Raw genomic sequence first — 27,160 nt, forward strand, 5'->3', positions numbered from 1 at the left:
TCACACCGTTTTACTCCAAATACAGTAAAAAAAAAAAAGCCAAGAAACCCACTTCAACATAAGACTGCTACTGGTCTCTCTACTGATCCAGAACCCAAAGCAGCAGCCTCTACCGGTGGCTTAGAAAAAAATCCTAGCTCTGCTCTCACTTTTATTGTGCCTACATTGCAATCCTAATCACAGTTAAGCTCTGAAACCCATTAATTTGAATCAATTTAGAACCATGTTTAGGATTGCACCGTATGTGTCTTTAGGGAAATGACATTTGTCCAGTACGCCAGACCATCTGCCCAGGTACCAGTATAGCAGCACACTCCATTTCCAGGCTACGGGCAAATCTGTAGAAACAGCAGGTTATTTTCCTTGGCATTGTTACCCTGCACATCCTACATGCTAAAAAGTGGCGGTGATGGGAGGCAATGGCCAAATTTCAGAGCGTGCCTTTGATTTTTAAGATGACCACCTTTCAGGAGCTTGCCCTTGATTTTTAAGTTTGCCCAAGAGACGATACACAAACGGGAGGGAGTGTCGCAAATGTTAATCTACTGCACTTCTATACGTCAAGAGTTAATCCAGCAATCTGCAGCTGTTGTGTCAGGAACCAAAGAACCTTTCCGGTTATGAAATGCTGAGGACTAAACAGCACAAACCAATATTTTGGGAGACGGTAACCACTCTGCAAATTGGGGGGAAAAGAGTTTGTTTTTTAAAAAAAATGTGATTATCTGCTTGAATCACCGCAGGAAAGAAGATTAAATTTTTGATCTCTACATATGCAAATGGACAATATAATTAAGGCAACTTCTCTGTATACACAGATTTGGTTTTTACACAAAATTACTAAGTGGGCTCTTCAGCACAATCCCAGACCTTTCTGTGCTACTGAGTAATGGGGGATATACTAACAAACATTGGGAGTAATGTGCCAGTGAAGTTTAACAAGGCGTGATATTGCCAGCTCTTGGCAGGTAACGGGTGTCAGCATTATTCTTTCCCTTCCCCCTTTAATGACACTCAGCAAGTACCAGAAACTGCTTTGTGCGTTACTGATAACAGATGCAAGAGACACAGAAAAAGGCTGGCATGCTTCGGTAGATTGCCTTAGTTCTAAAAGCCTGCTTCTGACCCAGTAGAACTACAGAGATGTCTTTTTTTTTTTTTTGCAAATAAGTGAATGCAAGAGATCACAAGGAACACATAACTAGACATTACTGTGGAAAGCCTATTGCAGAGACCCCGCTACCCATTCCTCGAGTTTTTGAAGCAAAGGTACACAATGTGTGGTATTGCCCACTCAATGCCAAGGGCTTAGGATGCCCTAGCTCATTTTAAGTGTGTTATTTTCTATAGCAGTCTCATGAGTCATAGATCTAAGGTGAGAGGTTGCCAAGTGAAGTAGTAATCATTAAGTTATCAGGAACGAGAGAGATGGGAGTAGCAACCACTGGCAACCACTACTCCTTAACCTTATTTTTTTGGACCCAATTTTTTGCTTTTGCTTCCTTGGGTATTTTATACCAGCCACTGAAAGACCTGGAACATGAAAGGGGAAACAGACACTTTAGGTCTTGTGGATACAGTTACTCATTTTAACATATGGTTATATATGTCAAGTCAAAGTTGACTTAGCGCAACCTTGTAGGGTTTTCAAAGGACAAGATGCTCAGAGGTGATTTGCCACTGCCCGCCTCCATATCACGATCCTGGTATTCCTTGGCAGTCTCCCACCCAAGTATTGACCAGGGCTAACCCTGATTAGAGCCCCGTGGCACAGAGCGGTAAAGCTGCAGTACTGCAGTCGGAGCCCTCTGCTCATGACCTGAGTTCGATCCCAGCGGAAGCTGGTTTAGGTAGCCGGCTCGAGGTTGACTCAGCCTTCCATCCTTCCGAGGTCGGTAAAATGAGTCCCCAGCTTGCTGGGGGGAAAGAGTAGATGACTGGGGAAGGCAATGGCAAACCATCCCATAAAAAGTCTGCCATGAAAACATTGCAAAAACAACATCACCCCAGAGTCATAAACGACTGGTGCTTGCACAGGGGACTACCTTTACCTTTTTTTAACCCTGATTAGCTTCGGGGACCTGACAAGATCAGTCATCCTGGAGAAGCCAAGGAGAGGCATCCTGAGATAGATCCCACAGGCCTCTCCCCGCAGGATCAGCTGTTTTGCAGGCTCTGTCGATCTGTCCAGTTTCAACTGGCCAGCCCACCTGGGCCCTTAGAGAGACCCCTCCCTGATCTTTCATCCCTTCTCTAGCTGGCCTGCCAGGGCCCATAGAGTACAATGTAGAGATCACGCTGTGGCTGCAGTGTGACTCCAGAGACTCTCTCAAGTCACACTGCAGCCGTGGAATGATCTCTCCATTGTACCCTATTGGCCCATAGAGTATAATGGCGAGATCGTGGGCTGCAGAAGTGAGGGGGAGGCATGTTCCTAGTCTGACGTAGGTAAAAGTAGTTCTCTGTGCAAGCACCGAGTTGTTACCAACCCACTGGGTGACATCACATCATGATGTTTTCTTGGGAGACTTTTACGGGGTGGTTTGCCAATTGCCTTCCCCAGTCATCTGGAGAGGAGGTGGCTGAGAGGTGATATGATCACAATCTACTTGAATGGCTATCATATAGAGCAGGGGTGGCCAACGGTAGCTCTCCCAAGTTTTTTTTGCTTACAACTCCCATCAGCCCCAGCCAGCATGGCCAATGGCTGGGGCTGATGGGAGTTGTAGGCAAAAAAAACATCTAGAGCTACCGTTGGCCACCCCTTATATAGAGGATGGGGTGGAATTGTTTTCTATGGCCCCAGAAGGTAGGACCAGAACCAATGGGTTGAAATTAAATCAGAAGAGTTTCCGGCTCAACATTAGGAAGAACTTCCTGACAGTTAGAGCGATTCCTCAGTGGAACAGCCTTCCTTGGAAGGTGGTTGGGCTCTTCTTCTTTGGAGGTTTTTAAACAGAGGCTAGATGGCCATCTGACAGCAATGAGGATCCTGTGAATTTAGGTGGTGGTGTTTGTAAATTTCCTGCATTGTGCAGGGGGTGGATCAGAGGTCCCCAACTCCTGGTCCGCGGACCGGTCCCGGTACATGGCTTGTTAGCAACCAGGACATGAGTTGTATATATTCTGGCCTCCACTATGAATCTCAAGAGTCTCAGAACCGCTCACAATTTTCTTTACCTTCCTCCCCCACAAGAGACACCCTGTGAGATGGGTAAGGCTGAGAGAGCTCTCCCCATAAAATGCCCTTTCAAGGACAACTCTATGAGAGCTATGGCTGACCCAAGGCCATTCCAGCAGCTGTAAGTGGAGGAGTGGGGAATCAAACCCGGTTCTCCCAGATAAGAGTCCACACACTTAACCATCACACCAAAGTAACAGGAATAAAGTGCACAGCTGTATCATCCCGAAACCATCGCCCCTGCCTGGTCCGTGGAGACATTGTCTTCCACAAAACCGGTCCCTAGTGCCAAGAAGGTTGGGGACCACTGGACTAGATGACCCTGGAGGTCCCTTCCAACTGTAGGATTCTATGATCTCCTCTTTCTCCCCAGCAAGCTGGGTACTAATTTTACCGGCGTTGGAAGGATGGAAGGCTGAGTCAACGTTGAGCTGGCAACCTGAATCCAGCTTCTGCCGGGATTGCACTCAGGTTGTGAGCAGAGAGCTTGGACTGCATAACTGCAGCTTACCACTCTGTGCCACATGGCTCTTAACCACTAAACAAAACTGCATGCATGTGTATCACATTCACAGGGTGGAAGAGTTTTGGGCAGGGCAAATGAAAAAGGAGAAGAAGATGATGATGATATTGGATTTATATCCCGCCCTCCACTCCGAAGAGTCTCAGAGCGGCTCACAATCTCCTTTACCTTCCTCCCCCACAACTGAAACCCTGTGAGGTAGATGAAGATATTGGATTTATATCCCGCCCTCCACTCCAAAGAGTCTCAGAGTGGCTCACAATCTCCTTTACCTTCCTCCCCCACAACAGACACCCTGTGAGGTGGGTGGGGCTGAGAGGGCTCTCACAGCAGCTGCCCTTTCAAGGACAACCTCTGCCAGAGCTCTGGCTGACCCAAGGCCATTCCAGCAGGTGCAAGTGGAGGAGAGGGGAATCAAACCCGGTCCTCCCAGATAAGAGTCCACACACTTAACCATCACACCAAAGTAACAGGAATAAAGTGCACAGCTGTATCATCCCGAAACCATCGCCCCTGCCTGGTCCGTGGAGACATTGTCTTCCACAAAACCGGTCCCTAGTGCCAAGAAGGTTGGGGACCACTGGACTAGATGACCCTGGAGGTCCCTTCCAACTGTAGGATTCTATGATCTCCTCTTTCTCCCCAGCAAGCTGGGTACTAATTTTACCGGCGTTGGAAGGATGGAAGGCTGAGTCAACGTTGAGCTGGCAACCTGAATCCAGCTTCTGCCGGGATTGCACTCAGGTTGTGAGCAGAGAGCTTGGACTGCATAACTGCAGCTTACCACTCTGTGCCACATGGCTCTTAACCACTAAACAAAACTGCATGCATGTGTATCACATTCACAGGGTGGAAGAGTTTTGGGCAGGGCAAATGAAAAAGGAGAAGATGATGATGATGATATTGGATTTATATCCCGCCCTCCACTCCGAAGAGTCTCAGAGCGGCTCACAATCTCCTTTACCTTCCTCCCCCACAACTGAAACCCTGTGAGGTAGATGAAGATATTGGATTTATATCCCGCCCTCCACTCCAAAGAGTCTCAGAGTGGCTCACAATCTCCTTTACCTTCCTCCCCCACAACAGACACCCTGTGAGGTGGGTGGGGCTGAGAGGGCTCTCACAGCAGCTGCCCTTTCAAGGACAACCTCTGCCAGAGCTCTGGCTGACCCAAGGCCATTCCAGCAGGTGCAAGTGGAGGAGAGGGGAATCAAACCCGGTCCTCCCAGATAAGAGTCCGCACACTTAACCACTACACCAAACAGCTGTGCTCTGACCTGGGTGGCCTACGCCAGCCTCATCCTGACACCAAGAAACACCAAGAATGTTAACGCAGAGGCAGGGAATGGAAAACCACCTCTGTTTGTCTCCTGCCTTAGAAACCTTGTTGGGGCCACCATAAGTCAGGTACAACTTGACAGGAAACAGAAAATAAAAGTCTGGGGTTACTGGCACAAAAACCATCTGTGGGCCATGCACGTTTTGAAAATCACACCTCGTAACAACTCTACACCAGCTTGTAAAAGCCTGCCGCATAAAACTTCTATCCGTCAAGTTTATGATGATTTATACCTCCCAGTGTAAATAGTGCTTAAACAAAATTAAACAAGACGGATCCCCTGTTGAAAGTCTGTAATCCAAACACTAGACAAAAGAAAAACCAAGAGCGGCAAGGGATGCGGTGAACGGAACATAAATCTAACGGAAAGCACTGAAAATTGTAAATATTCGAGTAATTATTGCTGCTAGCTTTCAAACTGTTATGAAGCGAGGTTCAGAGAAGGAACAAGAGGTCAACGTCACCTCAGAAGTTGTCAAAGTGGTGATATTAAAGTGTGTGGGGGGGAGGGGGTGGTACTCATTCCTCATAGGCTTTGGCTGTTTACAGACAGCCTGCTAACCTAAAGCAACTTCTCACCCACAATGATAAACTACTTAACAGTAACAAGGCCTGCAAGAAAACCAAGATGTCAACTTTGCTCTCGTGTAGATCCTAGCAACAACATCACTGGATCCAGCAACATCAGCCATGCCACTTAGTTTCCTGCTCATGCTCTAATGTGATTTATTCCATCATCAAATATCAGCAATGAGAGTCAGTTTGGTGTAGTGGTTAAGTGCATGGACTCTTATCTGGGAGAACCGGGTTTGATTCCTTGCTTCTCCACTTGCAGCTGCTGGAATGGCCTTGGGGCAGCCATAGCTATCGCAGGAGTTGTCCTTAAAAGGGCAGCTGCTGTAAGAGCTCTCTCAGCCCCACCTACCTCACAGGGTGGTTTGTTGTGGGGGAGAAACTAAAGGAGATTGTGAGCACTCTGAGATTCAGAGTATAGGGCAGTCCCTTTGGCAAAGAATTAATGGAAGTAAGTCTGACATCAGAAACCACAACACTCAAAAACCAGTGAGGGGGGGGGGCGACATTTTTACCTTCCAGGACATTCAGTTGCTGACCTAAAAGTAGCAGTTACCTTACAAAGGAATTTCAAAGAGAGATTAGAAAGAGAAACTGCTGGATTGCAACTGATAATGAAGCTCAAGACAATGCGTCCACCTGGACTGAATCGAGTCCTAGGTTTCCTGTCTCATTACCAATGCTGATTTCTCCATACCTGCTACTTCTCTGCATATCACAACTAATCCGATGGCACCTTCTATTGCCATTTGCCTGTTAATGCCACTTGGCATTTGAAATCACTCCACTTTCCGATATCTAGAACAGATGAACCCACATTCCAGCTGTATCTGAAGAACTGAGCACTGAGCACTCACAAAAGCTCATACCCCTACTGCAAATGTTAGTCTTTAAGGCGCAACTGGACTTTTTACTCTTTTTCTTCTGTCTTAGTACTGGAAGAGGTAATGATGCCAAAGATGTTGGAGTACCACCGGAAACAGCTTCCTACACTATAAAGAATAAGCAAGTACTAGGAAGAAGCACAAAAGAGACATACAAATGCAACCCCCAAATGACATTATTACATGTGCTAGTATAAACTTAAGCACCACAATTCTACATACAAAGCCTCATTTTACAAACTGGGGAAGAATGTCGCACTGCAAATCAGTGATGGTGCATAAAGGTAAAGCTACCGGCTGCCAGAAATGCAGGAGTCTCCCTATAGCCGCTCAGTCAGGAAGCTCACGCAAAAAGACAACAGAGCTGATGCCCGGCTGCTGCAGCCGACAAAGCAAAGTAGCACATGCCAGGAAGTGTTAACATCATGAGCGACATCCCAGTCCTCATCTGCCAGGAACACAAGGCAAGACAGCAAGCCTCCGTGGACAGCAGCAAGGAGCCAACAATCAAACGAGGAACTCAGCAATCAGTGAAAAAGAGGCCGTAGCTCGTCGCTCTGCTTATTTAATTTATATGCAGAATACATCATGCTGAGTGCTGGCCTGGATGAAGCACAAGCCGGAATTAAGATTGCCGGGGAAAAACATCAACACCTCAGATATGCAGATGACACCACTTTAATGGCAGAAAGTGAGGAGGACCTAAAGAACCTCTTGTTGAGGGTGAAAGAGGAGAGCACAAAAGTAGGCTTGAAACTCAACATCAAAATAACTAAGATCATGGCATCTGGCCCCATCACACCTTGGCAAATAGAAGGGGAAGACATGGAAGTAGTGACGGACTTCACTTTTCTGGGATCCAAGATTATTGCAGATGGTGACTGTAGCCATGAAATTAAAAGACGTTTGCTCCTTGGGAGGACAGCTATGGCGAACCTGGGCAGTATAATAAAAAGTAGAGACATCACCCTGCCAACAAAAGTCCGTATAGTCAAAACGATGGTATTCCCAGTAGTAAAGTATGGCTGTAAGACTTGGACCATAAGGAAGGCCGAGCACAGAAGAATAGATGCTTTTGAGATGTGGTGCTAGAGAAGAATCTTGAGAGTCCCTTGGGCTGCAAGAAGATCAAATCAGTCAGTCCTAAGGGAAATCAACCCTGACTGTTCCCTGGAAGGTCAGATGCTGAAGCTGAAGCTCAAATACTTTGGCCACCAAATGAGAAGGGAGCACTCACTAGAGAAGACCCTGATGCTGGGAAAGACAGAAGACAAAAGAAGAAGGGGACGGCAAAAGAGGAGATGGCTGGACAGTGTTACTGATGTAACAAACACGAATTTGAGCAGACTTTGGAGGATGGTGGAAGACAGGAGGGCCTGGCGTGACTTTGTCTATGGGGTCACAAAGAGTCGGACTTGACTGTGCGACTGAACAACAAAGCCCATGAACACATCAAGGGCCTTTAACTTTCCAGTAGGAAGGCAGGTATATTCAGCAGTTATTTCCACATAGAATCATAGCGTTGGAAGGTACCTCCACGGTCATCTAGTCCAACCCCCTGAACAATGCAGGAAACTCACAAACACTTCCTCCTAAATTCACAGGATCTTCATTGCTGTCAGATGGCCATCTAGCCTCTGTTTAAAAACCTCCAAGGAAGGAGAGCCCACCACCTCCCAAGGAAGCTTGTTCCACTGAGGAATCGCTCTAACCATCAGGAAGTTCTTCCTAATGTTGAGCCGGAAACTCTTTCGATTTAATTTCAACCCACTGGTTCTGGTCCTACCTTCTGGGGCCACAGAAAACAATTCCACACCATCCTCTATATGACAGCCCTTCAAGTACTTGAAGATGGTGATCATATCACCTCTCAGCCACCTCCTCTCCAGACTAAACTTCCCCAGCTCCTTCAACCTTTCCTCATAGGACTTGGTCTCCAGACCCCTCACCATCTTCGTCGCCCTCCTCTGGGCCCATTCCAGCTTGTCTTTATCCTTCTTAAAATGTGGCGCCCAAAAATGAACACAATACTCCAGGTGAGGCCTTACCAGAGCAAAGTAAAGCGATACCATCACATCACGTGATATGGACACTATACTTCTGTTGATACAGCCCAAAATGCCATTTACCTTTCTAGCCACCACATCACACTGTTGACTCATGTTCAGCGTATGATCCACTAATAATAATAATAATAATAATAATAATAATAATAATAATAATAATAATAATAATAATAATAATAAAATTATTTTTGTATCCCGCCCTCCCCCGCCAAAGGCGGGCTCAGGGCAGCTCACAGACATGGAATACCATGATTTAAATAAAACAATGTAAACAACAATTTAAATACAATCAATTACACAAATTAATTAAAATAGATAAAACAGGTGCTATAAAAAACTATAAGTCACAATCATACATAAGATGGCTAGATGGCTACAGGTCAGTTTAGCCAGGTTCTGCCTTAAAAGCAAGCTGAAAAAGAAATGTTTTGCAAGCCCTGCGGAATTGGTTCAGGTCCCGCAGGGCTCGCACCATCTCTGGAAGTTGATTCCACCATCGAGGGGCCATTGCTGAAAAGGCTTGCTCCCTGGTTGTCTTCAATCTAGCCTCTCTTGGCCCAGGGATTATTAAAAGATTTTGAGAGCTAGATCTCAGTGCTCTCTGGGGAACATATGGGGAGAGGCCCCTAGATCCTTTTCGCACATACTACTGCTAAGACAAGTCTCCCCCATCCTATAACCATGCATTGGATTTTTCCTACCTAAATGCAGAACTTTACATTTATCCCTGTTAAAATTCATTTTATTGATTTTAGCCCAGTTTTCCAGCCTGTCAAGGTCATCCTGTATCCTGTTTCTGTCTTCTTCTGTGTTTGCAACCCCTCCCAATTTAGTATCATCTGCAAATTTAATAAGCATTCCCTCTATTCCTTCATCCAAATCATTTATAAAGATGTTGAACAATACATGTCCCGGGACAGATCCTTGAGGCAATCCACTTGTCACTCCTCTCCAAGAGGATGAGGAACCATTCACAAGCACTCTTTGGGTGCGATCTGTCAACCAGTTACAGATTCACCTAACGGTAACAGGATCCAAACTACATTCTACCAACTTGTCAACAAGGATAGTATGTGGAACTTTATCAAAAGCCTTACCGAAATCAAGATAAACAATGTCTACAGCATTCCCCTGATCCAGCAAGGTAGTCACTTTCTCAAAAAGAGAGATCAGGTTAGTCTGACATGACTTGTTCTTGAGAAAACCATGCTGGCTCTTAGTAATCACATCCATTATTTCTAAATGTTCCAGGACTGACTGTTTGATGATTTGTTCTAAAACTTTTCCAGGTATAGATGTCAAGCTGATGGGTCGGTAGTTACCCAGATAATCTTTTTTCCTCTCCAGGGCTGTATTTATTGTATTTATACTATTAGTATTGCAAAGAGTCTCAGGTCAAATTAAAAATCTACCACACTGCTCAGATGGGGACTATGACACCTTAATACGTTGGCTTCATACACAACACATAACCGACCAGCCTTACAAACAAGTTACTAGCATGCATTTGTCAATCTCTTTGCTCACAGACTCATGAACCTATGAAGCTGCCTTCTACTGAATCAGACCCCGGGTCCATCAAAGTCAGCATTGCCGACTCAGACTGTAAGCGGCTCTCCAGGGTCTCAGGCTGAGATTTTTCACGCCTACTTGCCTGGACCCTTTTTAGTGGAGATGCCAGGGATTGAACTTGGGACCTTCTGCTTACCAAGCAGATGCTCTACCAATGAGCCGCCATCCCTCCCCCATGTCTGCAATTCATAAAATGCTGGTGGCCTACAGTGGGCAAGAGGAGAGGCAATCAGGTCTCCTGATTTGTCAATAAGCTTACAAGCCTGGCCTCCTGGACCAATCACCTGGCTATTTACTAACCGGGGATGCCCCAGGAGCTCACAATAGCACAGTTATGGAGTGGGACCGGTGATCTATCAAGGTCATTACTGTCCATTGTGACTGGCAGAGGAACTCCAGGGGTGTCAGGCAGAGGTAGTTCATATCACTTACTTTCACTGGAGATGCCACACACCCAACCTGGAACCTTCTGCATGCAAAGCAAATGCTCTATCATGGGGCCATGGTCTCCCTCCCAGTAGCTTAGTTTAGAACAGGGATGGCCAAACTGCACTCGGGAGCCACATGTGGCTCTTTCACACATATTGTGCTGCTCTCGAAGCCCACCACCACCCCGTCAGCTGACGGAGAAGGCTTTTGTCTCTCTAAATCTCTTAAATCACTTCCCTGAAGCCAAGCTGGTCGGCAGCTTAGAAAATGCATTCAAAGTTACAGTTGCTTTATTTCCACCTCTCCCCCCATCTATTTCCTTCCTCCCTCCCTAGTTCTTAAACATTTGTTGTTCATGTCTTACAGCTCTCAAACATCTGACGTTTATTCTACGTGGATATTACATTAAAAAAGTTTGACCACCCCTGGTTTAGAATAAACACATCAGCAGCTCTGAATGTTCATCTTCCAGTATCATTGAATACAGGTCTCTCCTGTTAATTCTGAGCTTGAGAAGAAATCCTCCTCTTGGCTGCAGCTACATAAGAGAAGCCATGTTGGATCAGGCTAATGGCTCATCCAGTTCAACGCTCTGTGTCACATAGTGGCCAAAAAACCTAGGTGCCATCAGGAGGTCCATCAGTGGGTCCAGGACACTAGAAGCCCTGCCACTGTTGCCTCCCCCCCCAAGCACCAAGAATACAGAGCATCACTGCCCCAGACAGAGAGTTCCAACAATACGCTGTGGCTAATAGCCACTGATGGACCTCTGTTCCATATGTTTATCCAATCCCCTCTTGAAGCTGTCTATGCTTGTAGCTGCCACCACCTCCTGTGGCAGTGAATTCCATGTGTTAATCACGCTTTGGGTGAGGAAGTACTTCCTTTTATCTGTTCTAACCCGACTGCTCAGCAATTTATAATAAGCCTACAGGGAAAGAAGAGGTACTTTCTTTAATCTGATTTTGGAGGCTACAAGCATAGACAGCTTCAAGAGGGGATTGGATAAGCATATGGAGCAGAGGTCCATCAGTGGCTATTAGCCACAGCGTATTGTTGGAACTCTCCGTTCGGGGCAGTGATGCTCTGTATTCTTGGTGCTTGGGGAGGGCACCATAAGTTGATCCAATCCCCTCCTGAAGCTACAGGGACTACAAGGCAAGGCCTCGCCTCTCCTAGCCCGGTACTTAAGGCATTGCTTAAGGCAGCATTCAGGTACCAAGAGGCACACGCCTTCTCAATGCCCATGACACTGCTTTAGCGTCACCAAGCCCTGGAGAGGAAACTGAAGCAAGATATCCCCCTCCTTGCCTCTGCCACAACCAGCACAGCAGTTGCTGTCAGAGGCTCAGAGCCCACAAGAGGCCAACCATCACATAAATTTAGAACTTCCGGTGGAGGGGAGAGAGAAATCCTCCAAGCGTTTGCCCACGTCGCTTGTAACTGTCTGCGGCATTCTGAACTGAGCCAGGGGGAATTCGCTGATCGCTAGTGCTAAAGCCTTTTCCACATGAGGCACAATTCTTCTGGAGGCAGACTCGGAGATGCCTTCAAGTTCCACTGACCCCTGCCCACAGAGAACTGCAGCCTCCAGCCAGTTTCGTCTAGTATGTCACATTCGGAAACTACTCTTAAATCTGGAGCACATCCAACGTGGCAGCTGGGTCCAAACCACAAACCTTTCTTTACCGGCTTGTTCGCAGAGTACTTTTGTGTGTCAAAAAAGTAAGCTGAAGAGTGACCCTCGAAGGCTACTGTACTCGGGGGAAGGGGGGGGGACAAGCAAACAACTAACAGATTAGTGCAAAGTGCCATCAAATCACAGTCGACTTAGGGCAACCCCATAGGGTTTTCCAAGGAAAGAGACTAAAAGGAGTGGTTTGCTACTGACTTCCTCTGCGTAGTGACCCAGGAACAACTTGGTGGTCTCCCATCCAAATATTAAGCAGGGCCAACCCTGCTTAGTTTCCCAGATCTGACAAGATTGGGCTATCCAGACCAGAGCTAACAGCTGTATAGTTAATATTTAAATGTCATGTCATCTTCATTCTATGAAGGCAAAGAGGCTCTCTTGAGAGCCAGTTTGGTGTAGTGGTTGAGTGTGTGGACCCTATCTGGGACCCTCATCTTATCTTTGATTCCCCACTCCTCCACTTGCAACTGCTGGAATAGCCTTGGGTCTGCCATAGCTCTTGTAGGAGTTGTCCTTGAAAGGGCAGCTTCCGGGAGAGCTCTCTCAGTCCCACCCACCTCACAGGGTGTCTGTAGTGGGGGAGGAAGGGAAAGGAGATTGTAAGCTACTCTGAGACTCTTCAGAGTGAAGGGTGGGGTATAAATCCACTATCATCATCTTTTTCTTAAAATCTGGACAACTTTTGAAGAACAAGTTCCCAGAAATATTTTTGTGTCTAGATGCTTGTGGGAACTGGGATGGAAAGGTGGCCACCTGCTGACAGAAAGCAACAGCAACAGCAAAGAGAGGATCATTCAAGCACATTATAACCTGTGTTCATTGTGAATGCTCCTACCAAGGCTTTTCTTGAGCAGGAAAGCAGTTCTGGCTGGCTTGGCTTCTGGGGGTGTGGCCTAATATGCAAATGAGTTCCTGCTATGCTTTTTCTTTTTCTTTTTTTTTTAAAAAAGCCCTGGCTCCAATGATGGAAAGACCAGCATCACACCAGAGACTGAAACCGCTCAAGTTTTCATACAAAAGAGTGGTCTAAAGAATTTGGAATGTAACACCCAAAATACCAAGATAGGGAAAAAGTGCCAGAATTGCCGTAGAAAAGCTGTGCCACTAAATCACTTTTAGAGCAAAGACATTCTTTTGGTTAAATCTTTGATGCATCTTTTTGAAATTTTGATTTACAGCCAAATTACTCGTTAGACACAATGAGAATAAGGCTGGTAAGGAAAAAGAGTTATTGGTCTGTGCATGATGGGTTTGCTCTAATTTTGCAATTGGCATTTGCCCTTCTTTGATTCTCCCCTCCCTGTATCTAAACTCCTTCCAACTCCTGGCCCCAGGGTTCACTTGCACATTACAATAATAATGGGATCACAGTAGAGATACATTACAAGAAACAGAAAACGTAACTGTGATTTATATAGGCTACCAATGCTTTTTTTTATAAAAAAAATACTTTTGAATTTACAAATATCACTTACACAAAAATCATTTACGCTTGTGCATTAGGCAGACTAAATGTCCTGCCAACGGCTGCTGTGCATCCAAAGACCGCAGATCACCTCGTCTTATTCTGCCATCGATTGATAGCGCTCAGAGACTTCTGGATTACAACTATCCTGAGTAAATATCAGCTGACTGTTGAAACCTGAGTGATTTCTTTTTTGCTGGCAGACACCTATCCTGAGATAACACGTTTTGTTGCCAAATTTTAAGGACTTGTGGTTTCTCCGTGCCGGTACAGAGATACGGTTTTATTTGTCACGCTGTATTTTAATATTTAAAATACAGCATGACAAACAAAAGTCCATGTAGTCAAAGCGATGGTATTCCCAGTAGTAATGTATGGCTGTGAGAGCTGGTCCATAAGGAATGCCGAGCGCAGAAGAATAGATGCTTTTGAGATGTGGTGCTGGAGAAGACTCTTGAGAGCACCTTAGATTGCAAGAAGATCAAGTCAGTCAGTCCTAAGGGAAATCAACCCTGACTGTTCCCTGGAAGTTCAGATGCTGAAGCTCAAATACTTTGGCCACCAAATGAGAAGGGAGCACTCCCTGATGCTAGGAAAGACAGAAGGCAAAAGAAGAAGGGGATGGCAAAAGATGAGATGGCTGGACAGGGTTACTGATATAACTAACATGAATTTGAGCAGACTGGAAGATTGTGGAAGACAGGAGGGCCTGGCGTGACTTTGTCCATGGGGTCGCAAAGCATCAGACTTGAATGTGCGACTGAACAACAACAACACAATTTTAATATTTACTGCTTTCTATTCCATCTTGTATTTGTTTTGACTTTGCCCAAGACCTTTGGTCAGAAGCGTATAATAATAAAGGAAAGGAGCCATTCAAATCACCTAAAATAGTGTTGTTATCAAAATTCAGGTGTGACGCTGAGAATTCCCTATAAAGGAAAAGCAAGCAATGAAACCTGCTCATGCCTAGGGGGAAAGTATGCACTGTAGCTATTAAAAAGCCTTAAAATTTATTAGCATTTCGTCATATGTGGCATTATAAACCTCAAGCCAGCAATATATTGTTGCTAGAAAAAAGGACAAGGGCAACAAGTCAGAAAATGAAGCTATCTGGAAGAAGGAAAGATGGTGTTATCATCCACTGGGTGTGGTCTGTGAACTTCTAGCCACTGACTAAGTTTTGACATGACAAAGAAGGGCTGGACATGCTAACTACTGTCAGCAAAAGAAGGCTGAGAAATAAGTGGCTTCTGTTAGGGAGTTATTCGGAGAGAAGAAAATTCACACCAAACCTAGAGACAGGAAAGGCTACAGACAGGAAGGGAGTAGTCACTCAAGGAAGCTCCGAAGACAGGAAAAAGCAAAGAGGAACCGAGAGGGAGAACAGAGGAGACTGAATCTGACATGTTGGTTTGCTACCAAGCAACCAAACATTGGCTGCAAGCCTCTATTTAACTGTAAATTACATCGAAGAGCATCCGACTGTTTACACAAACTCCTGTCCTGATCTAACAAATCCTAAAATTATTCCAAGGCTCAGACATTTCAAACATGAGTAAACAAAACCAGCGGTTGAAACCAGTCCAGAGCACCCACTTCTCACAGCAAGATTGGATTCCCTCTCGCATACGTGATCTCAAGAGACCAGATGCTAAATGGGGTCCACAGTCTTCCAGAGAAGCAATTCCTAATCTCTTTGGTATGGAGACCCACAGCACCAAATGTACTTTCGGACCCACAGTGCCAAAAGGTGGTAGCAGCCATCACGAAACTGAACCAAGTGGCATTCCAACATACACAGCCTTTGTATATGGAGGTTACATTCCAGTTTTTGATCCCCCTTCTCCATTGCTCCCTCTAATCTCCCTAAGATCCTGAGACACTCACTCCAGTAGCCATCAGGTTATTACAGCGTCAACAGGGCACTGTACTAAAATGGAATGCTATTCATTATCATCGGACATCCTGCAGGGGGCGCTGTGGATTGACTTGAAGCTGCTTGTTTCAGTTGCCATCTTGTTCCGATCAGAATTCAGTTTGGTTTCTAGACTATATGTTTCAATGCTTATTATGCGTCTTGTACGTTGCAACTGGCCTGGGCCAACTTGCGGGGTAGGACAGGATATCAGTCAAACAATCAAACAAACGAAGATGCAGTGAAGCAAAAAGAAAAAACCCAACCGAGACCTGACTTGAATAGGCCTGGCTAGCCTGATCTCATTGGATCTTGGAAGCTAAGCCAGACTAGTATTTGGATGGGAGATCTCCAAGGAATATCAGGGTCATGACACAGAGGCAGGCATGACAAACCATCTCTCTCTCTCCTTTTTATTTTGTGTGTGTGTGTGCGCGCAGGAACACATGGTTGACTTCTGGCCACTCTCTGGCTTGGATGCTGGCCACTGGTCCAAATGAGTTACATGCTCAGGGCTGGTGGTTTTGGCCACTCTATTGCTTGCCTCTGTCCATAAAATGGGAGCAGCCCAGCCATAACAGCTCTTACCACCACAACCTGACCTGGATGGCTATGGCTAGCCCAATCTTGCCAGCTCTCAGAAGCTAAACAGGGTCATGGTTAGGATTTGGATGGGAGCCTACCAAGGAAGTCCAAGGTCACCATGCAGAGGCAGGCAACGGCAAACCACTACCTCTGTTTGTTCCTCTCTCGCCTCAAAAACCTTATGGGGTTGCCATGAGTCAGCTGCGACTTGACGACACTTTCCGCCACCGTGCAGAAACATTTCCAGCAATGGCAACTTCCACGTGGATGCTGCAAACGAACTATCAGACTGCAGCGCAAAGACCAACAATAGCTGGCCCCACCAAGCACAACAGAAGAAGATATTGGATTTATATCCCGCCCTCCACTCTGAATCTCAGAGCGGCTCACAATCTCCTTTACCTTCCTCCCCTACAACAGACACCCTGTGAGGTAGGTGGGGCTGAGAGGGCTCTCACAGCAGCTGCTGCCCTTTCAAGGACAACTTTTGCGAGAGCTATGGCTGACCCAAGGCCATTCCAGCAAGTGCGAATGGAGGAGCGGAGAATCAAACCCAGTTCTCCCAGATAAAAGTCTGCACCCTTAACCACTACACCAAGCTGGCTCTCACAATTATTTGATAACGTATTTGTAGGTTTAACTGAGGCAGACCACACAAGGGGAAGGTAAAGAGAACAGTGGCTGAATGAACCACTTTACTCCCAGCACTTCTTTCCCCAACCTGGCAAGTCTATGAGTTTGTCAGCCACAGAGTCATTTCTGTCACACAAAACCTCACGGAACAGTCACAGCAGCATCAACAACAGCGGAAAGATGAATTGTAAAAGAGCACAAAGAGTTAAAAACAGAGAACCAGGAATGAGGGAAGAACACAGAACTTTTTCACCAGGCAGGATGCTGTACAGCTGTGAGAACAATGTAGGGTGTCCAGAGTGTTCCTACTGACTGAAACTGTAATTTCATGTATCAGCTAATGCCATCAAATTGAGATTTAAGGCTGTGAACCTAGGAAGCCTCTGGCATTCACGCGCATGAATCCATTCTGTCAGCGTGACCCAGTCCGGTATCATCCCTACTGAAAACCACCATCCCTGAGCATGTAACTCATTTGGACCAGATTTGCTGTTCCTGAATCAATGAGAGCCATCTGCACAAATGACGTACAAGCGCAATGCTTGAACGCTTTCATACACGTTTCAGAAGGCGAGAAGATGCTTCTGCCGGTACAGCAAGGAAGGCTCAGCTTCTAAAACAGCAGCAAGCTTTCAGAAGGGTTTGCTGACAAAATGATACCGGGCAAAGGAGAGGCTCGATGGACAGTGATGTTACAGGCACTGGCCAATATAGGCTTATGATTCTTATTTAATCCCAGTCCCCATAACCAGGGGTGGAATTCTAGCAGGAGCTCCTTTGCACATTAGGTCACACATCCCTGATGTAGCCAATCCTCCAAGAGCTTACGAACAAGAGCCTTGTAAGCTCTTAGAGGATTGGCTACATCAGGGGTGTGCGGCCTAATAGGCAAAGAAGCTCCTGCTAGAATTCCACACCTGCATATAACATTCTTGTTTTCCCACATACAACAAATTGCTGAGAGCTGATTTCAGTGTATAACTAGTGCCACTGGGGAAAGACACATTTGAGTATCCTGCAACCACTGAATAATGACAGTGCATTCATTCATTAAACATATCTTGCACAAATAGCACCCTTTTCCAAAATGGTCTTCATTCTATTTCCTCACACAACCCATTTGAATTCTGCTCTTTTCTCCATTAAGCCCAGGATGATAGTCGCAGGTTACTGCTATTTTTATCCTCACAGCAAGCTTTTTTAAAGGGGAGGCTGAGAGATGGCAACTAACCTAAGACTACCCAGGAAGCTTAAAGGTGGGGCAGGGGTTCTATGCCACAGCTCCCTTGGATTTCAAACCTATTCATGTTAAATGTTGCATATTTCATGACTATGACTTCAGAAGTGGGAAGCTCTCCTCAGGGTTCCCAACAAAACTCTTTGATACATCTGCCTTTAGAACGAAGACGACTGCAAATTTATACCCTGCCCTATACTCTGAATCTCAGAGCAGTCACAATCTCCTTTTACCTCCCCCCCCCAACAAGACACCCTGTGAGGTAAGTGGGGCTGAGAGAGCTCTTATAGCAGCTGCCATTTCAAGGACAACCTCTGCCAGAGCTATGGCTGACCCAAGGCCATTCCAGCAGCTGTAAGTGGAGGGGTGGGGAATCAAACCCGGTTCTCCCACATAAGAGTCCGTGCACTTAACCACTACACCAAACTGGCCCTCATCTACTGTTATTTTAGCAATATTTTACCCAAGTCAGTGGAGTCTAGTCCATGGGTCAGGGCCCTCAGGTAGACTGTGAAGACTTCAAGTGCCGGCAACAAACCCCTCCAGAGCCATCAATTTTATTTATTTGTTGCTTTTAGGCAGGGGTGGAATTCTAGCTCCTCCAGGAGCTCCTTTGCATATTAGGCCACACCCTGTGGATGTAGCCAATCCTCCATGGCTCTTTTTTTGTAAGCTCTTGGAGGATCGGCTACACCAGGCAGGATGTGACCTAATATGCAAAGGAGCTCCTGCTAGAATTCCACCCCTGCTTTTAGGACGGGCATTTGTAGGTGGACAAGGGTACAAGGCCTCCTCTTCCCATTTCTGTATACGTGCTGAGAAGGTCAGCAGGACAGTGGTGGTGATGAAGATTCTGCAGCCCCAGCCTCTGCCTCGTTTCTCACCACAGCATGCCTTCTGCTGCCTATGGTCCCAGAGTTGACATAGGAGAGGTCGTAATAACTCTGGCTCCCCTGTCACATGACTTCCAGCCATGTTCTTGCAGCTTAGTGGGTTTTAGGATGAAGACAAGGATGAAAACCACCAACCTAAGTGAAAATTCCTTCATACAAGCCAATGATGTCCAAATGGTTTTTTGGTGGGTTTTTGGGTTTGTTTGTTTTTAAGGGGACTGTTCTTGGGTTCAGGTAGCCGGTTCAAGGCTGACTCAGCCTTCCATCCTTCTGAGGTCGGTAAAACGAGTCCTCAGCTTGCTGCGGGGAAGTGTAAATGACTGGGGAAGGCAATGGCAAACCACCCTGTAAAAAGTCTGCTGTGAAAACGTCGTGATGTGACATCACCCCAGAGTCGGAAACAAATGGTGCTTGCACAGAGAACTACCTGTACTTTTTAGTCTTCTTGTTTCTTGTCCTGCTCTATAAAGCTTTGACATCATGAGCCACAGAACACAACCAAAGGAGCTAGATAACGCAAGAAACTAGCTGCCACATTTCCTACCAAACTCTTAAATTTCCAAGGCAATGAGAACGACAGCACAGTAATTAAAATGGAAGCACACTTTAAAAAAATCTATTCTCATGAGCTGCTTATTTAATCAAAGCTACGCTGCTCTGCACAGAATACATTAAGAAGAGTTCAATTATCCAAAGAATTACAACTATGTAAATTCAAAGTACCATCAATTAGGACATTTCATAATATTCAGGAGTGCACCAAACACAAGGCAGGAAGATAATTTGCCTTCCTCTTACTACCAGTGTTCCTCTAAGCTGAGTTAGTGTGAGCTAGCTCACAGGTTTTTAGCCTCCAGATCACACATTCTTTTTGAGAGCAGAATAGATGCTTTCGAGCTGTGGTGCTGAAGAAGACTCTTGAAGAGTCCCTTGGACTACAAGAAGATCAAATCAGTCAGTCCTAAGGGAAATCAACCCTGACTGTTCCCTGGAAGGTCAGATGCTGAAGCGGAAATACTTTGGCCACCGAATGAAAAGGGAGCACTCACTGGAGAAGACCCTGATGCTGGAAAAGACAGGAGGCAAAAGAAGAAGGGGATGGCAAAAGATGAGATGGCTGGACAGGGTTACTGATGTAACTAACAAGAATTTGAGCAGACTTTGGAAGATGGTGGAAGACAGGAGGGCCTGGCGTGACTTGGTCCATGGGGTAGCAAAGAGCTGGACTCGACTGTGCAACTGAACAACATCATCATCACACATTTTTGTCTTAGCTCAGGAAAAATGGCCCCAGAGCAAACTAATTTTATGCAGTAGCTCACAACTTTAATGCCGGTAGCTCACAAAGCAGAATTTTTGCTCACAAGACTCCACAGCTTAGAGGGAGTATGCAAGATAATAGAGGCATTCACTTGATAAATATGGGAATTGCCCCCCCCCCCATAGGGCAGAAGCCATCAGGGTTGAAGTTTTTAAAGAAGAGCATGGACACAGAGAGCTGTAAGAGATGTGGTCCACAAATTTTGGTTGAGTTTATTAGTGGGCTCAAGTCCTTACATATGTCAGGGGAGTTATAAGCGAGGGGCTCTCATTCTTGCACTGGGCTTGGAAGGAAGCCAAGAAAACAGAGCTCACTGGTTGGGTTTGTCTAGCCTCAGCAGCATGATACAGGGACGCCCGCTCCACACACACACACCCAAGACAAGGAACATCAACACACAAGGTACTGCTGCCCCTTCTACAGCAAAGTGCATGATGAGAAACTGTGCAGGGGTAATTCATACACACACAGATGAAAGCTACTTTTCTACTCTTCAAAGGAAAATGTCATTCTCTTTGTCATCTTACAACACCACTGAAATAAAAAAAGGGAGAAAAAGCATATACAGAAGTTAGATCTGATATCCTTTCCGGGGAGAAAACGCTTACCGCGTTTTAATAATTCACACACAGAAATAGACAAAAAAAGGCTCTCGTAACATGCAAGTACTAATTTTCATGTTAAATTGTTTTCTGCCTCCCCTGCTTTAATGTTACGTTAGAAAGATCTGAATTCTGAAAAGAGACCGCAGAAAGCTGCCAGCAGTTCGCAGGGAGTATTTCACTGCACAGTAATGAGAAAGGCCCGAAAAGAAAATTGCCTGCCCTCAACAGCACCAAGGGCCATTTCATTTATAAAATGAAAAGTCACTTTTCGGTAGCGGTTTTGCAAGCTCATACATAAGGAAACACGATCCTGGCGGACAATGGAGATTAGCAAGTATTGGAAAAGACAAGATTCAAGCAGTCCTCCCGTTAGCACAGCCCTAATGCCTGAAGCCACCATCACAAACGTGGCACTGCAGCTTGTATTCCTGACCGTTAAGTCAGCCATGCCTTAATGGCAAAACCAACAAACAAAAAGCTTGCTCCCATGTTTGCAGCTTTTTGTTTCCACTAGTTTTAGGTTCAGCCCCCCACTGCCTCACATCCTCCACTGGGGACTAGGTTTGAACCGTACTGCAGACTTGTGTCTTATTTCCCCACATGAGCTTCAGAGAGCACTACCGTCAAGCTCACAAAACCTTTTAACGATCCCTGGGCCGAAGGATGCTTGGCTGTCCACCACCAGGGCAAGGGCCTTTTTGGTGGCAGCCCCCTACTCTCTGGAACGCTCTCCCTGAAAACATCAGGGCCCTGTGGGACTTGCCACAATTTCGCAGGGCCTGCAAGACAGAACTGTTTAAACAGGCTTTTAACATCTAATGGAGGCGTCCGATACTTCACCACCCCACAGCATTAATATCTTAACCCAACCCAAACAGAAATGCAAGGCACCCAATAACATCACAGTAAACAGTGCTAATCAAGAATTAATAATAATCGCCATCTAGGGATTAAAATTGTATACATGAGAGACATTTTAATAATTTGTGATTTAATTTTATGCTGTTTTAATTTAATTTTAAATCAATTTAATTTTATGCTGTTTTAATTGTTGTTAGCCGCCCTGAGCCCATCAGAGGAGGGTGGGATACAAATATAATAAATATATTTGCTTATGCACTGTGTATGTATCCCATATAATTTCACGGTAGCTATGTGTGTCTTTCTGGGGTTTCTTTATCCATACCTTTTATTTGGGCTTTTTTGTAGCAGGAACTCCTTTGCATATTAGACCACCCCCACCCCCAATGTAGCCAATCCTCCAAGAGCTTACAGGGCTCTTATTACAGGCCCTACTGTAAGCTCCAGGAAGATTGGCTACATTGGGGCATGTGGCCTAATAAGCTAAGGAGTTCCTACTACAAAAAAAGCCCTGCCTTTTCCCATTTGTTCTGATCATCATGCTTTTGTACAATAGTGCCTTCCAGCTAACTAAATGAGGCGTGCCACTAAAATCCTGGACTCTGCTTCTTCCCGCTATCAACCACAGACCCACCAGGGTATAATGAACCCACTGCAGCAGAGGTTTAAGGAAACCTAATTAGCAGCACCCGCTAAAAGACTAAAAGCTGAAGTTAGGGGGAAAAAATCTTGCTGAGGCACTTATTTTAAGTTACAGACTCTTAAATAAGACATTGGGAAAAATAAGTAAGAGTGCCTTCAAATTCACCACCATGAGCAGAATCGTTTTTGGAAATCTGGAGGGGGTGTTGTTTTCTGTTTTGCAAACTAGGAGCTTAGAATGAACTTTTTTATTTTCAAGTTGAGCTAAAAGGCTGTCACCTTCTCATTGGTTGTTTTACGTTAAATTCAAAGTAAGATACATGTTTTTAAGCTTTGTTAGTACTTAATGCATATAGTTTCTGATCCTAGATATAAAGTTTCTTGATCCTAGGAAGGTAGGCAGCCCAATCCCAATCCAGACATAAGTGGCAGCCGGCCATGGCGTAGCTGCCGCGCCGCTAGTAGACTTCCTGAGGACTTCAGCGCGCTGGAGCGTGGAGAGGCGTAGCTTGCCGAGAGGGAGACGGTCGCCATGGCAACACCGCTGGCATAGGCATGCAAGGGAGGCGGGGAGGGCCAGCCCCCCCCCATTGACCAGTCCTGGCGCATGCACCGCGACTCATGACAGTCAGGGATGGGGAGAGGCGGCTCCAGAGAGGCTGATAACCATCCCCAACCTGCCCCCAAACAGAGAATGGAGTCAATGATGGGCAGACCATCAAAGGCAAAGGAGAGACGTCCTACCAACACGGGGAGGGAACAGGAGTGAGGCTGGGCATGCCCGCACGAGAAGCTTGGCTTGGTGGCAAGGCAGGGGTGGGGGCAAAACAGACCTACATGGGACCACAGAGAAGCCGTCAATCCCCTCACACCCTCTCGCTGTCAGAGACTCTGCCAATGACAGGCAGACAAGCAGGAAGTACCAAGTGCAGGAGTTCGCTGTCATAGACAGCGGCTGGAATGTGTGTCGGAGTGAGCAGCCCAGCAGCAGACACGCCCCCACCCAGAGACCCCGTGTGTTGCCCTGACACCCCCTGCCATGTGCACAGAACACCTCCCCCAGCGGCCGCAGAACTCTGTGCAAGTGCGAGTGCATCAGCCGCAGAACTCTTCATCAGCCCCCCTTAGTGCCCTGCACACAGCAGCCCTGTGGGGTTGGGTACGGTGTCAGCCCGGGCAGGCTGAGGGGCGGCACTCCCCCCCCAATCCAGTCACGCGGGGAGCAGTGTGGCGGCTCACAGACCGTTCCCCCCAAAAACCCAAGTCTGCCCACCTTCCCAGGCATTCCCTCGGAGAGGCCACTGACGGGGGGGGGGGGGGTTGCCCAGGGAACCGCGCCCCCAACTCCACCCCTTCCTCCGCCTGAACACCACGCTTCGCCTCACTTCCGCCCACACTCGGGCACAGCCGTCAGGCACCACAGCCCTCGGGCGGAGTGCTGCTCGGGCAGCCCCCCACCCACGTAACTCCCCTCCGCTGTGGTGGCGCTGGTCGTACGTCTGTGCAAACCCTTCCGGCACCCACGTAGCAGCTCATCTGCTCTCAAAAGACTTTCCACCCCACCCACCCCCGGATTGTGCTGTTAGTCTCATTGTTTACTTAGGGGCAGGTTGATTGAGGGGGTGGGTTCAAAGAACATGCACTGTTTGATATTATATGCGTGTCACTGATATAATGCACTGAAAATTGTTATGAATTTTAAAAAGAAAATAAAACCAGAATTGCAAAATAAAAAGGAAAATAAAACAAAAATATTTTTCTTTTAGGTTGCCAACTGTTTGTTTTTTTTACGGACTGCCAACCACCGATATTTCTCAATAAGCAGTCTTTTGTTTTAAATCAAAGCTGTTTTATTGTTAGATATTCAAAAGCTGTACCAAGGATACAAGTCTTGGGAGTAATGACGTATACAGGGTTACAAAGCTGCTATATAGGATATCTTCAAAGGTTACATTACAGATGCATACTTGAGTCACGGGTTCAAAGGTTACTAAACACTATCTCTTTTATTACTAGAGAATTTAGGCTATTAAAAACATCTTCCATTCTCACACTTCTCCAGCAGAAGATAAGAGTTGTTTTTGTGAACCTGTGTGAGAGGCAACTTGAAAGTGGTAACAGCCAGGCTGTAGCATAAACATCCTTGGGCCAGATGGATTTATTACTTGCCCAATGGTTGTAAATAAGGGGGGAGCAGTAGAGAGCTGGTGACCTGCTCTTTGTCTAAGAACCCATTATGTTACGGAAATAAGCGCGCTGGACACAGACATTGGTAAGTTTCAAAGCTATAAACTGTTTTCTTACAGAACAAGAATATTGCTTGCTTTGCAGGAAAAATCATGGGAAATAAAGAGAAACTGAGGAAATCCACTCCTCTCCGAGAACAGATGGGCTATGTACAACTGGACCATGTAATAATTAGGGATGACAGCATCTCATTTGCAACAGAAGCAAGAATACACACAACATAAGGTTGCGTCTAGTGCTCATCCATTAGCGCTTTCTTTCCCTTTCTCCCCTCCCCCAGCAGGCCCTTTGAAGCCTGGGAAAGTTGATATTTGGAGTCACCGGATCCCCACAGAGAGAGCCAGTCTGGTGTAGTGGTTAAGTGCATGGACTCTTATCTGGGAGAACCGGGTTTGATTCCCCACTCCTTCACTTGCACCTGCCGGAATGGCCTTGGGTCAGCCGTAGCTCTCTTATCTGGGAGAACGGGGTTTGATTCCCCACTCCTCCACTTGCACCTGCCGGAATGGCCTTGGGTCAGCCATAGCTCTCTTATCTGGGAGAACGGGGTTTGATTCCCCACTCCTCCACTTGCAACTGCTGGAACGGCCTTGGGTCAGCCATAGCTCTCGCAAAAGTTGTCCTTGAAAGGGCAGCTACTGTGAGAGTCCTCTCCAGCCCCAGCCACCTCACAGGGTGTCTGTTGTGGGGGAGGAAGATAAAGGAGATTGTGAGCCGCTCAGATTCAGAGTAGAGGGCGGGATAAAAATCCAATATCATCTTCAGTCTACAGATGTAAGTCAGGGGGCTACTCTGAGAAGGGGCAAGGGCAAAATTAGTCCATTGTGGGCCCTCAAGCTCTGGGAATCAACCAGGTGTCAGAAAAGACTGCATCGAAAGGAGGGAAGATGGGCAAACTTTGCACGCGGGGATACCTCAGCCCAACAACATTCCTTTTCTGAAGCACATCATTATTTCTTACTTGATAAAAATTCCTCTACAGAAAACACTCCCGACATGAGAATGAATCAGCACTGCCAAGTTGAGGATGGCTAGTGATGCTTTAAACTGCATGCAACAAGGTTGACATGGCAATTAACGGTAGAGTTAATGTTAATCCCCTGTGCAAGCACCGGTTGTTTCCAACTCTGGGTGTACATTGCTTTCACAACATGTTCATGGCAGACTTTTTTACGGGGTGGTTTGCCATTGCCTTCCCCAGTCATCTACACTTCCCTGCCCCCCAGCAAGCTGGGTACTCATTTTACCAACCTCAGAAAGATGGAAGGTTGAGTCAACCTTGAGTTGGCTACCTGAACCCAGCTTCCACTGGGATCGAACTCAGGGCATGAGCAGAGCTTGGACTCTGTGCCATGAGGCCACTTAACATGGCAGTTACTAGCCTTTAAACAAACTTCTCCTGAAGTTCAACAGCTGAGACAAGCATGGCTGTTCTCCCCCCCCACAACAGGGGAACGTCACAATCCATCTTGGACAATCCCACCAGCTCTCAAGCTGTTTTGGGAGCGAGCTGTTCGCAAAGACTAGACCTAATCCACCATGTCAATTCTGGCATTCCTACCCAATGCAATACAAACGTGTGCCAGAAGAACTGCAAATCTTACCTTTTATGACTGAAACAATGCTTTGTGAATCTGCTTCTAACTCTTTAACCAGTGTTTTTGGATCGATCTTCACCCCAGCAAAGATGTTGGAAGGCAAAAATGTCCGGACCTGTGACAACAAGAACATGTGTTTATTCACCCCTTCATTAAAGGTCCTGGCTTAATTCTAGATATGCAAACGTTATGGGTATTTTTTTACTCTCTCCTTTTAGAAAAAGAAATTTATCCAGAAGAACAAAAGTTATCATGATGCTTATTAAGTGTTTACAACTGATCTCGCACTAATAACTGAACACAGAAAGGTCTGGGATCAGTATCCCCTTTAAGCTGAGTTAGTGTGAGCTAGCTCACAGTTTTTTAGCCTCCGGCTCACACATATTTGTCTTAGCTCAGGAAGGATGGCCACAGAGCAAACTAATTTATGCAGTAGCCAAAACACTCACTCACAACTTTAATGCCAGTAGCTCACAAAATAGAATTTTTTCCCGCAAGACTCCACAATTTAGAGCGGGGTGTCAAACTAATTTGTTATGAGGGCCGGATCTCACATAAATGAGACCTTGCTGGGCCGTGCCATTTGTGTCATAAAATGTAATAGCAGGTAGCAGAGATATAACCTTTATACACAAACACAATTAAAAAAATTTAAAAACTTAAAACAGGTTTAAACCATTTAGCACTCTTGCAATATTTTATTTAACAGTCTCTGATAACTGACACTTCTTGCTCTGAATTACTGCATCAAAAACTGGAGACAATGTCTGTGCTGTAGCAATCTTGTGTACAGACAGCACTCTCCCTCCTCCCCTTCCTCCCCAAGGGAGGAGCCTCAGTCAATAGAGAAAATAGAGGCTTTACTCTGTAGCTCCTGTGTGACTGAGCAAAACTG

General features: G+C 46.1%; 1 protein-coding gene across 1 annotated transcript in view; it reads right to left on the reverse strand.

Moving 5' to 3' along the window:
- SLX9 (SLX9 ribosome biogenesis factor) overlaps positions 1-27,160 on the reverse strand; it is a 106,943-nt gene that overhangs the window by 66,393 nt on the left and 13,390 nt on the right. The window contains exon 2 of the mRNA XM_060231491.1: positions 26,272-26,380. Within this exon, the coding sequence (XP_060087474.1) occupies positions 26,272-26,380 (109 nt within the window). The remainder of the gene's footprint in view (positions 1-26,271; positions 26,381-27,160) is intronic.

The sequence above is a fragment of the Heteronotia binoei genome, chromosome 1 (genome assembly GCF_032191835.1).
Source record: "Heteronotia binoei isolate CCM8104 ecotype False Entrance Well chromosome 1, APGP_CSIRO_Hbin_v1, whole genome shotgun sequence".
In the NCBI taxonomy this organism is placed as follows: Eukaryota; Metazoa; Chordata; class Lepidosauria; order Squamata; family Gekkonidae; genus Heteronotia; species Heteronotia binoei.